The 12,789-nt window shown below is 45.8% G+C and overlaps 1 protein-coding gene across 3 annotated transcripts in view; it reads right to left on the bottom strand.

The window, feature by feature from the left end:
• The window catches only part of WWC1 (WW and C2 domain containing 1), a 164,372-nt gene that overhangs the window by 46,935 nt on the left and 104,648 nt on the right, over positions 1-12,789 (bottom strand). For all 3 annotated transcript variants that reach the window (XM_077137600.1, XM_077137601.1, XM_077137602.1), the window contains exons 6-9: positions 10,467-10,596; positions 8,936-9,082; positions 7,625-7,698; positions 3,115-3,357 (exon numbers count right to left, since the gene is read on the bottom strand). In XM_077137600.1, coding sequence (XP_076993715.1) covers positions 3,115-3,357; positions 7,625-7,698; positions 8,936-9,082; positions 10,467-10,596 — 594 coding nt within the window. The remainder of the gene's footprint in view (positions 1-3,114; positions 3,358-7,624; positions 7,699-8,935; positions 9,083-10,466; positions 10,597-12,789) is intronic.

Here is a 12,789-nt window from a genome sequence, read left to right as displayed (position 1 = left end):
AGTCACCTTGAATGGCGAAGCCATTTTGTGAAGGTGGGAAAACTAACAATCCCATTCTGAGAGAGAAAAAGAGACTGAAAAATATGTGCATGTAGACAGGCAGACATACATACACACACACACACACACATGGGAGTGCATGCATGTGAAACAGAGAAAGTGACCCCCTGAGAAACCCAAGGGGAAACAGGGAGGCAAACAGAGAAAACATGGCCAGAGGGATGAAGACAGAAATGTGGAGCCTGATACAAACAGCTGTGGACACAGACAAGGATGGGGGAGAGGGCGGCTTTTCCCTCTCTCCTGCGGGCAGCTTTTCCCTCTCTCCTGCAGGAGGCGTAAAGCCTTTAGTACCGTCTGGTGCCTGGCCCTGGGCTCTCCGCTCAGTTGCTTTTAGACCGCTGTGGCTTCTTGCCTGCACTCTCTCTGGTCTTCCCCAGAGGACCCTGCCCTCCAGGACCTCGGGGCTGCCTGCTCTGCTGAGAGGAAATTCTGGTTTCCCTGGACTGGCTGTGTGAGTCCTCTGCTCCAAGGGGGCAATCAGCCCTTTGAAAGATAGGTTGAAGTCAGTAATAAAAGACCTAAAGGAAGCGTGGGCCCTGGAGCAAAAAACCTGAGGTCTACCTATTGGAAACAATAGATTATAGTTAATAAGTAATGATTATAAAGATACTTTTATGAATTGTAACGAATGTACCACACTAATGCAAGGTGCCAATAATAGGGTGATACGTGGGAATTCTGTACTTTATGCCTGATTTTTCTGTAAACCTACAATTTCTCTAATAAAAAAAAAAAAAGGAAAAAACAACAAAAATCCTGGTTCTAATCCCAGCTCTGCCACTGGGCGATGTTAGGTGAGCTTCTGTTTTCTCATCTGTAAAATAGGGATTAACCTCGGGATTCCTAAGAGGTTTAAATGAGTGATAGAGGTTAAAGGGTCTGGCAGATAATGAAAGCTCTTGGATAAAGTATCTCTTAGGGGGTGTCTAAAAGAATCCAATCCTAGTTTCAATAAACCAGAATTGTTAGAGCCGGGAAAAGTCTCAATTCGGAGTCTGGTCCAACTGCCTGCCTTCAGACTGTAAAGGTATTCAACATAATCGTCCTGGCTTTTCCCTAGTAGGCAACTGAAGCCCATGCTGGCCAACGACTTGCTTGAGGTGACCTAGAAAAGGGGGGAAGGTGGGAAAGGTGTCTCTTCCATCACCTTCAGCTGTTGGCTATGAGGGGGATGGACAGCTAAGGGTTTCCCAATGGCAGGTGTTTGGTCTGGGAGTAAGTGTGAGACTCCTGGTTAGAGGCCAGGAGATTCAGGCAAAGGCCAGGTGAGGGTCTGTCCAAGTCAGCTAACCCTCTGTTTTTCAGTTAACATTAAGGCATGAAGGCATACAGACACAGGGCTTGTTCCCAAAGCACTAGCCCCAGGGAAAGGAGGGTGCAGAAGGAAGCGCTAAAGGAAGATTTTTAGCAACTGCTTCCAAGGACTACCTAACACTATTCAAGCTCAATCCTTCTCCTCCTCCCTTTCCCTGAGGATGGGTCAGTGCTAATCAGCCATTCCCAGCCATTTTGCAGAGAACAAAGCAACACCCATACTTTGGGCTTCTGGGCTAGCAGTTCTGAGAAAGGGCTTAGTGGGGAGACATTTCCCACACTGACCGGTCAGTGGATGCTTTGATGTAAATCACCAGAGGCCAGGCAGAGGCTGGGCCTTTTGATCTGGCAAACTGCAGTGGGCAAACAGGGCAATTGCTAGGAACACATAGCAAGCAGGGTTCTTAGAGCTCAAAGGTACCCTGAGGGTGTCTTAGGCCCTATCATGGAGAAAGCACATCTAGGCACCCAGGATTCCTGGTGCCTGTTTTCCTGTAAGAACTGTGGTTCTCCCTTCAGTTCCACTGGAAAGAGGAATTTCCTTGCTCACCTCTACCCCCAACACACACACACAAAAGCCTGAAAATCATTAGCTTTAACTTTTAGCCACTAGGGGCCTTGCTCAATACAATCTGCTGCCAAAAAAACAAAACAAAAAATGAGAAAATAACTAGAATAGATAGGGCACTGGGGCAGGGACCATGTCTCTAATTTCTGAATCCCAAGTTATCCTGCACCCAGAAGATGTGTAACATTTCTGGTTACAAATGGATAAGTGACTGACTTACTGATGGAAAGAAAGAAAGAATGAAGGAGAAAGTGGGAGTTGTTGGACTGTGAACATGGTAATTACTCGGTGAAATGTGGGTGTAGAGGTTGGTGGGGACACTCACGGAAATAAAGACCCAAACTAGAGACCGTAAACCATTGCCTTTTGGGTTAAAACAAGCCCACAGATGAGGCTGATTAAGCCTTCACAGTGCTTTTGCTTTTTTACAATTTGGATTAGTTGCCAATATTTAAAAATTAAAAATCTAAACAACCATTTTCTTGGATTGTGGGGACTTCTGGCAGCCTGGAGCTTGCCCTCACTTTGATAGAGCTGAGCAATGACTCCTAGTTCAGACAAGTGAGGTCTGTGCTCTCCAGCCTGCCATGGTTACTGCCTCTAGCCTTCATATTACCTGCTTGGTCCCATAAGCACTCATTTTGCAAACCCTCATCTAAACAGTGCTTTACAAACTGCACTTTGTAACCTGTTAGCATGTGGTGATAACAATTTAGTGGGCCATGACCAGCAGTCAAAGAAATGCAACATACAAGAAAAAAAAAAAAACTGGAGGACCATCTCATCTCAAAAAAATATGTACTATCTTGTGAAACTTCTGTATTTTTGGATCACAATATAAAATGTGACTCACTGGCACCATGTTGGAAAACCACCGTTCTAAATTGTATAGTATGGTGTCTTCCCTTTGTCGGATGATACGCCTTTGATAATCTGTACCTAGGCTCTCTGGTAAAGCAATTCACTGTGTAAAGCATATAGATCGCTGGTGCACAGAATCATCTTATCCTCATTTGCTACTTTGGAAAGTTATGATATCTCTAAACTGAGTGTTCTCAGAGTGGAACCCAAGTGTGCCAGTTTGTCCCCTTGCCTCTCTCCCACCAGGGGCTGGTGGACAGAAGGCAGGGAGGAGGGTCCCATGTCCCCCAGCCCCAGCTCAGCCCCACCTTTCTGTCAGCGCCTTGCTCTGGGTGTCCCGGGCCGCCTGCAGGTCCTTCTCCAGTCGTTTCCGGGCCCTCTCCAGCTGCTCCACCTCCCCCTGGGTCCACTTGCGGGGGCTGATGAAGCGCATCTCCTTCAGCAGCTCCTCCTTCTCGCTGATGAGGATGAGCCGGTCCCTCTCCGAGTCGAGCACCCCAGGCCAGGCCTCACTGTCGAGCTTGGCCAGCTGGATCTTCAGGTTGGCGATCCTGGGGGCCGAGAGGGTGAGGATGACGTGTGCACCCAATGAATAGACTGCACATCGCACAGTTTTAACGTGCCAGGAGCCATGGCATCTTCAGAGCAACCCTGGACATTCATTGTCTTTCTTTTGAGCAGCATTATCATCTCAAGGAACAAATAGATTTACCTAACAAACATGTGTGAGTGCCTACCATGTGTCAAGCAGAGAGGGCTTTGAAGGAATGGGGGTACAGATATGAACAAGACATGGTACTTGCTCTGAGGGACACAGCCTGGTACAACAAAGAGATTCATCAGCAGGCAATGACTGCTTGCCAGCTAGCTGTGTGACTTTGGGCAAGTCACTTATCTCTCTGACAGGAAGGACAAAAAGCCCTCAGGCTGAGGGTTTTACAACACAATCCATAAACTCCCAAAGCACAATATTTGGTACATAGTAAGCACTCAATAAATGTTTGTACTGCTATTGCTAACATTGGGCAAACACCCTGAAGTTCATATGTGTATATATATATATATATATATATATATATATATATATATATATATATATATATATATATATATATATATATATATATATATATAGTTACTCACCCTTCAGAATTGCTGTGAAAATTAGCAATGATGTATTCATTGTTATTCATTGCTATGTCTGGCACATAACAGGTGCTGAGTATGTGGCAGTCATGGACCCACTATGACTATGGTGGATACTACAATTACTAACCATGTGTCCTCAGTTCAGAAAGTGGTGGTTGGCAGAGTGTGAACTAGGGAAGACTTGAGTTGGACTCCTGGCTTCTTCTTGCTGGGAGGGAGCACTTCTTAAGAAATCATTTTGGTGTCACAAGCATCTACCACAGTGCCTGCTACACTATGGATACTTAATACATGTTAAGGGAAGGGGCTTGGAGCTCTATCCTTTAACTTCCCTGAGACTCAGTATCTTCATCTGTAAGATGAGGATAAATGGTACCTAGGGAGTAAGTTATGAGGACCCAATGAGAACCTATCAATAGCTCTTTACATATTGTCAAGTGTTATATAGATGTTGGGTATTATTATCATTGGATCAAAATAAAATATACAGTATAAGAACATTGCTATACCCATGAAGCAATAATTCCCCATTCCCCCATCCATGGTAACTTGTAATCTACTTTCTGTCTCTGTCTTAGTCTAGATATTTCATATAAGTGCAGTTATACAGTATTTGTCCTTTTTGTGTCTGGTTTACTTTCCTTAGCATAATGATTTCAAGTTCTAATCCCAGCTCTGCCACTGGGCAATGTTAGGTGAGCTTTGTTTCCTCATCTGTAAAATAGGGATTAACCTCGGGATTCTCGGGAGGTTTAAATGAGTGATAGAGGTTAAAGGGTCTGACAGATAACAGAAGCTTTTGGGTAAAGTATCTCTTAGGGGGTCTCTTAAAGAACCTCCAATCCTAGTTTCAATAAAACAAAACTCTTAGAACAGGGAAGAGACTGCTTGTGTCTGAATTTTTCACCCCATAAGAAGTCTTGAAGGTTCATTTACATTGTAGTATGTATCAGAACTTCATTCCCTTTTATGGCTGAATAACATTCCATTATGTGGATATACCACATTTTGCTTATCCATTCAACTGTTGATGGATACTTGGGATGTTATTTGGAGGTGATGGGAAAGTTTTCGTAATAGTGGTGATGGTAGCATAACATTATGAATGTAATCAATATCCCTGAATTGTACACAGGAAAGTGACTAAAATGGAGAATTTTGTGTTGTTGTGTTAACATACCAAAGAAAAAGAATATTGCTATAAATATCTAAAAGCAATCATGCCACCGTCCTTTAGGATTTTGTCTTTGTAAACTTTCAGTTACCATGCCCTAGCCTGACTCCATACTTAAAGGGTAGATAAGACAGGAGTCATTAACCCTGCTGGACAGATATCCAGAGGGAATATGGCTCACCTAAGGTGGCAAATCCTAAACATGGCTGATACTCATTCAGAGCCCAGGTCTCTAGACTGCCAGTCTGATCATGCCTCTAGACAATGGTCAAAACTCCTATTTTATCACGACACAGTTGGAGATGAGATCTCTGAGGTTCAGAAAAAATTTCATTCAGAGAAACATCCTTATTCCTCAGCCAAGTGTCCCAGCAAGGATGTTTTTCAAGTTAATTAATTTAAATTCCGTATTCTTGTACATAGCAATCCATCCAAGTTGGCTTTGGGACAACTTTGGGACAACTTCGTGGCTGCTGTTTTCTAACCAAATCTACCGTCAATTTCAGCTACACGTTGGACACTGACGGTGTGATTGATTCCTCTTCAGATTCAATTTCTACTGGTTCTTTTCTTATAGCAGTGCTCTTAAAATTCTGGCCATAAATCCTTTAGAAAATCTAATGAAAACCTCCAGACTTTCTCTCCAGGTGAAAAATTTGGCGTATAATGATCAGACATTGCATGTTGGTAACTTGCTCCCTTTCTGTCAAGTCTTGCAGCTTCTGCTTTCCAATTCAGCAGACTGCTCTATCCTTCACATTTAAAATATCTTTGGGTGGAGGAGGAGGTAAGACACTGGATAAAGTCCGATAAGCCAGGAAGTTCTGTGTTGAGAAGTATAAATGGCTCAACCCTCGAGGGGAGATTTTTCAGTCCTTCAGCCTCAGTAGGACTAATTACTTAGACAGGCATTATCACAAGCCAGAAAGGATCCAGAGTTCTGAATGATTCCCTTCAGAGGGGATGAGAAGTGGCTGTACAAATGCAGAAGTTCTTGCTATTTTGCTCCCCTAGGGGGAGCTGAAATAGTGTATAGGGGATCTGTATTTTTTCCCCACCTGTCCAGTATCCAATTCTTCCTTTTTCTGTCAATAATATTATAATTATCATTTTTCTCTGGGGGAACCACTTCCCCTATACTTTTAAATAACTGACCTCAGTCCCTTTCTCAGAGGTGGAATCTTCAGAAAATTCTAATCCCTCCACTTCTTGTCACCCTACAATAATAATTGATTCACTCAAAAAGACCAGTGATTTTACAAAAAGACTTGCAAAATCTGTTGGAAAAACACGGGCCTGCTTTCCACTGCATTTGCTAACCTGGTAGTAAAATTTATGGGGGTCATCTTGTCACTTTGACAGGAAAGCCTGCTTGAGAGTGAAGTCAATATAAAGGCAAGCAGGTTGGAGGAATGGTGAGAGACTCAGTCTATGTAGCATTGGTTGAGTTCCTGGATCCAGCTGTGCCTGAAGCAGACACTCCAGGACTCTGGAGTTATATAAGCTAGTGAATTTCCTTTTTTGTGTCCTCTGGTTTCTATCAATGCTACAAAGAGTCCTCACACAGAGCTGGTAAAGGAGCAGAGCTGGGCACTGCCACACTCTACCTGGCCAGGTAATCATCGTAAGGATAATGGATGCAGGAGGCCTGGCTTCATTCACCCTTACAATGCACAGGGAGTTCTCTTCCAGTAAGGCTGACTTACTGTATAGAAAATCATAGATTTGAAGCCAGATAGCCTGGAGTTCACATTCTGACTCCAAAAGTCATGAGACATATTGGGTCTTACCTGTCTCTTCTCTAATGTGGAAATAATAAGATATAGCCTACACTATGAAGTTACTTTTAAAATTAAATGAGGTAATAATACATGTCCCAGTGCTGTAGTACAATGCCTGGCCTAGAAGAGATACTCTAAAAATGATAACTTTTATTGTTTCAATTTTAATTTCAATTTCATTTGTGGCCACGGAACTGAAGGCTTAGGATTCTATAAAGCCACAGAATACCCAAAGTCACCAGTGGGATCTAGGCTTTTAAAAGCACAGCATGAAAAAAAAAAAAAAAAAGGCACAGCGTGCTCCCAGTTGTCCAGACTTCATCAAAGCAGGTAGTTTCCATAGTCTTTTTAGCCTATTGGCAAAACCCCACTTGTGCTCCTTCAAACCAAACTATTTACAGCATTTTGGGGAAAACCATGATTATAGAAACAGAGGCAGGAAACTGGAAAGACAAACTAGGCTTTGAGTGCAAACAGATCTAGCTTCAAAGCACAGTTCTACTCTTTTATCTAGTTAAGTGTCCCTGAACCAATCATTTCCTCTCTCAGCTTCTGAGAAGATAAACTATGGGGAATATCATATCTATCTTTCCTAATCTGTGAGGAGTAAACAAGGTGAGGTATGTAAAAAGCCAGGCAAGGCACGGAGTAGACTCTTTACAATAATAGTTATTATTGGAGCCAACCCGCCCCCAGCCCCCAGCCTTGAATTACCTTCCCTTAGTCTCCTCATATCGAAGGCGCAATCTAACCTTCTCTGCCAACTGATTGTTGCTGCTGGTGCCGAACTGGAGGAGAAGAACAAAGTCTGGAATTATACGGCTATTGTGGCCAGTGCTGCATTGGGTTTCAGAAGAGACTTGACAGCTTGAGTGGGAAGCAGCTAAGAATAGCCCCCGATTATTAGGCTGGCTGAGCGAATGGCAAAGAAGCTAGTAAAGCAAAACACTCAACCCCAAACTTAGACATTCATCACACTTCTAGAAGAGAAACCAAGGACCCAGAATATCAACTTGCAGCCCCAAACGGCTCAGAGCCAATTCAAGCCACAGAAGCATGGAGGACAGCTGGTGAGGAGAAAAAAGGGACAGCCAATGAACAAGAAAGCCATTCTGGGGATACCGGAGAGTCAACCAAAAACTCAGGGAGGCTGAGTGAAACATGGGGTGAGCACAGTGAGGTCTTGGGACTTGGAAGGAGGCACACGGTTTCTTGATCAACACTTTGGAAGCACAGGTGGCTTGTGGCTAGACACATGGGTGAGGTATGGGGGGAAAAGGGGACAGCTACAAGGCTCACCCAATCACGTATGGACATAGCTTCTCTTCACGAGTGGGAACACAGCTATAGAAATCAGATAGGAATAGCATTCAGCCACAGAGGCTGGGAGGAAGGTTTGTTCAAAGTCATCTGCTCTAGTGAAATAACAGTTCTTCAAAAGTTACAGATCCCTGTGAGCCAGTCCTCCCCTGGCTGATGCTTTCACAAGCTCTGGGCAACTTGATGGCACTTTTGCTATTCATTACGACAACCAGCTTGAGCTTTTGAACTGGGAGTCAAGCAGCTGTCTGAAAGCTGTATGCATTGTTTTGGGACTAACAAGAGGAAAATATCCTTTGCCTTCCAGCTGGTGAAAGAAAAACAGAATGGAGCTGCAAAATAGGATAAAAGAAACAGAGAAAGACACCTCGTCCTTCAAAAATGCTTTCTGTGCTGCATCGAGAGATGCAAGAGCCTGGCCAGGCAACACTCCAGATCCTGGAGCCAGAGCTGCCCTTTCCCCTACACCATTATCTCGTATCATCCTGGGACCAGGAGATCTGGAATACAGAGAGCATCGTGTCCAGAGGGCTGTTAGCAGCCAGCCTCACAGACGGCCCCTGGCCAGTTCTTTGGGTGAGGGACTAGAAGGCTCACTTCCCAGCAGCCTGTGTTGGTTTGAGAAGAGCAGGTGGAGCCGAGCTCCTTTCACAGACTCTGGCTTAAAAGGCCTGAGGTCCACAGTGGCATGCACTGCCCACTCACACTTCCTGAGATGTCCGTTTGGGAGCTCATGTCCAGGTACTGTTTGGGCAGTGGGAAGCCCGAACTCTCCAGAGAGCTGCTGCTGGACCACAGGTCTGAGTGGGACCCTCTGTCGGTGTGGAAGCCATCCTTCAGCATGGCGAGCGTCTGAAGGGCGACAAGGGCATGGTTAGGAATGTACTTTCCTAGGAGGGGGCTCTGGACATGCCATACTCCATAGGCTTTCCTCTCCACCTTTATTTAGGAACCTCTTGCTCACCGCAGACATTACACTTCCCCTGTGATAAAGAGCCAGCAGTAAGAGGGAACTTAGTAGGTTCAGATGCTCTGCTGGGCCCTTATCCTGGGAGAGGCCAGTGTGGACATTGGCTCTGGAGCCAGACTGCTCGAGTTGGAATTCCTACTCTGTACTTCCTTGCTGTGTGATATGAGCTAGTAAATTAACCTCTCTGTGCCTCAGTTTACTCTCCTGTAAAATGGGAATAAAGTAAGTATCTCACAGGGTTATAAGACTGATGAAATGAGATGACAAGTGTAAAGCACGAGTACAACCAACACTCAATAACCGTGAGCTCTACCATTCTCTTATTTAATGCTGACAGTAACAATGTTATGATGATTCCCATTTTACTGGTGAGGGAATTGTCACATGAAGAAACTGGCAAGTGACAGAGCCAGGATCTGGACCTGGTCTGACTTAAAACTCTGTTCTTAACCATTTTATCATGATGGGAACACAACCTCACAACCTCACAGTCCACCTTGTTTGGACCTCACTGGGCTGCTGTCTTGGGCAGGAGCTTCAGAATTAGTCTGTCTGTCATTAAGCACAAAGTGTCCTTCACTAAGTCTTTATAGCATCTCTGAGTCTCAAACGCCTAATCTATAGAAAGGAACCATAATAAAACATCTCAGAGGTCAGGGAAGGTCTTGTGTGGGGAGGTGATATGCCCAGGGGTTAAGAGAATGAGCTTTTGAGTGAGAATGGTGGCTCTACCACTTACTCTCAGAGTTTTCCAAACTTTATTGGTATAATGGGGATAAGTTAGGGTTGCTGCAAGAGATAAGTGAGATACGGTGCATGCAACGCTCTTGGCACAACTGCCTGGCATGGTAAGTAATATCTATCATCATTTGTTCAGCTCCCAGCATTAAGTCATTACATGCAATTAAATGCCTATAAAGATGCTACATTTTGATGTCAAGGTTAGCAATGTCAAAACCACCTCCTTCTACTTGTTTCCTTGAAAAATAAACCAGTTGGTTGGAGCTAGTGGCAAGAATGTGGCCTAAGACGGTTCCAGTTCCAACTCTGCCATTTAAATGAGCTGTGTGACTTTGAACCTTGAACAAGTCGCTTCTAAGCCTCCATTTTCTCCTCTGCAATGGAACCCAAACCCCAAGGAGACTAGTCATAAGAACCCAGGATCTATGCAGCACGTGGGAATAGACCGCACATGTCCTGGCACTCAGGGCTGCTCAGAAGAAATCCGCCCCTTGGATACAGGGCCCATTTTCATGAACAAATTACCTTAATGAGATCTTGCTTTTCCTTTTCTCCACAGGTGATGGCCTTTTTGATGGCTTTTGTTTCTCTCAAGACAGCCTGGGCTTCCTCCAGTTTGTAGCTGCCCTGAGCATCAGACATTTTCTTATCGATTCTAGGCAAGAGTTAATGCAATAGATGAGATAAAGGTATAACCAGGGATGGGGGAGGGGGGTCCCCAGGGGAAAAGCATAAACCCTAGTACATCAGTCCCTCAGAATCTTCTTTGTACACCCTTCCCCACTCCCAGAGTCCTCTGTGGGGATAGCCCCTGAAATTGCAAATGCCCTAGTGTGTGGCTATAAAAGCGACACTGCTCCTGCAGCCTAGGGCCCTTTAAGCCTCAGCTCCCATTGTTTTCTCTGAGCAGCTCCCTGGGTCCTCCAGGCTGGGCTAGGGGTCCTGACCCTGCACATATGAGGCTGTGCTATGATTAATAGTTTATTTAGTAGTAACCCTGACGCGCTTGTCAACAGACATAGGGCTAAATGGGTTTGAGTCGTTTCGGGATCTGGCATAGAACTTAATGCTGGTTTCTCAACCTCAGCAGCCTGGACATTTTGGGTCCAGATCGTTCTCTGCCGTGGGGGACTGTTCTGTGCACCGTGGGCTGCTGGGCGGCATCCCTGGTTTCTACCCATCAGACGCCAGAAGCGCCACCCTCCAGCGGCCAGGATGAAAACTGCCCGCATAGCCAAATGTCCCCCTGGAGGTTGGGGGTGAGGGTGAAATCACTGCTGCTTGAGAATCACCATTTTTAATATGCATGTGTTGAATTAATGGACACAGAGAAAGGTTAAATGGAAGACAATCCCAAACCCTACTTCTTGGTTGTGTGACCTTGGGCATGGTTCTCAACCACACTGAGCTTTTCCTGAGATTTCTCCTCCTCAAAGGAAACAGGGACACGTCACTCACCCAGCCTATGAGCAAGGGGGTGTCAGCAACTTCCAATGGGTAAAGGGTGGAGCATCACGCGGGGAACTAAGAAGCAACTGTACACACGTAAGGGATTAAAAGGCTTCCAGCCCAGAGAGTTGATCGGCTTATCCAGGCACTCCACTTTGACAGGGTGGAAAAGGGTAAAAAGAATTGAAGGGTCTCGATGTCCATCCCTGGAGGTCATCCCAAACCAGCAATGGGCGTGGGGTGGGAGTGGGGGCGTCTCAGACCTCTGGGGAAGGAGGACGGTGGTAGGGAACAGGCTCCAAGGGCAGAGATAAATGTTTAACTGCTTCACACTTTCGCCAGAGGCGAGACCTGAGGTTATAATCCAGGGCGAAGAAAAGGAAGCTTTGCAGTCTGAGGGAACACCATAAACCCATTATTTCAGGATGATAAACCGATAAACCATTCATAGGCATTCCTTTCTGGTTCTGTGCTGGAGGCCAAGTTGTCCTGGGCTAAAAATAAACTGAGGGGGGGATCACTGAGGGGAGCAGGTTCTCAGGCTGCCCTCATCGTCTGCGCCTCAGAGAGGGAGGAGGAGAGAGGGCCGGGGCACGTCTCCACACAGCCCTCCCCCTTCCGTTATTTCAGCCTCTGTGGAGGGAAAACAAAGCCCCATTTATGTCTCCCCACTATAAAAATAGCCTGTCTTTTCCCTTTGAGGACTTGGGCCTGGGCAGCCCTGCCAGGTCAGCTAAGACAGGTCTCAGCTTTAATAAAAAAAAAATTAGTCTCCCCAGAGCTTTCCCCTCAGAGTTCTGAGTCTGAGATGCACTGTGGGAATGGGGGTCACCCAGAGGAGGTAGGCCTGCTGGACAGGGGGTGCAGGGGAGCCCTGCTGTCTGCTTGAGCATGTCCAGGGGCTCTGGGGAGGGGACTGTGCCCAGCTGCTCTCTGCCAACTGGGTGAGAATGGGTTTGAATCGCCAGCAGGATGGGACAGAAGAGGCTTGTCTGTTGGGCCGCGGGGCTTCTCCGACAGGCTCTACCTGATTTCTCTCAGGGCCCTTAGCAACCGGGCTCTGGAATTTGGCTCCACAGAGCAGTTCCAAGAGGGGACACTCTTGGGATGAAGCAGGGGGACAGAACAAAGGTTCACCATTATGTGTTCAGTGAAGGAATCCTTTTTTTAAAGGAAAGAAAAGTTGTGCGTTGGGTGGGTGGGGGGGAATGTCCGTATTGTATGATTTCCAAATTATGCAGCTTTCCTTTCTCTCAGAAATTCAGAGTTTTCTCACGCACCCACGGGAAAGCCACAGAGGCAGGATGAAGGCTTTGACAGTAGCGGGTGACCCTTCACCTGGCCCCGACACCTCTTACCTGTGTAGGGCAACTCGCATGAGGTGCACAAAGATGCCCCT

The sequence above is a fragment of the Tamandua tetradactyla genome, chromosome 20, assembly GCF_023851605.1.
Source record: "Tamandua tetradactyla isolate mTamTet1 chromosome 20, mTamTet1.pri, whole genome shotgun sequence".
Lineage (NCBI taxonomy): Eukaryota > Metazoa > Chordata > Mammalia > Pilosa > Myrmecophagidae > Tamandua > Tamandua tetradactyla.
Note: the sequence above shows the minus strand (reverse complement) of the source record. Positions and strands in the feature narration are given on the sequence as shown.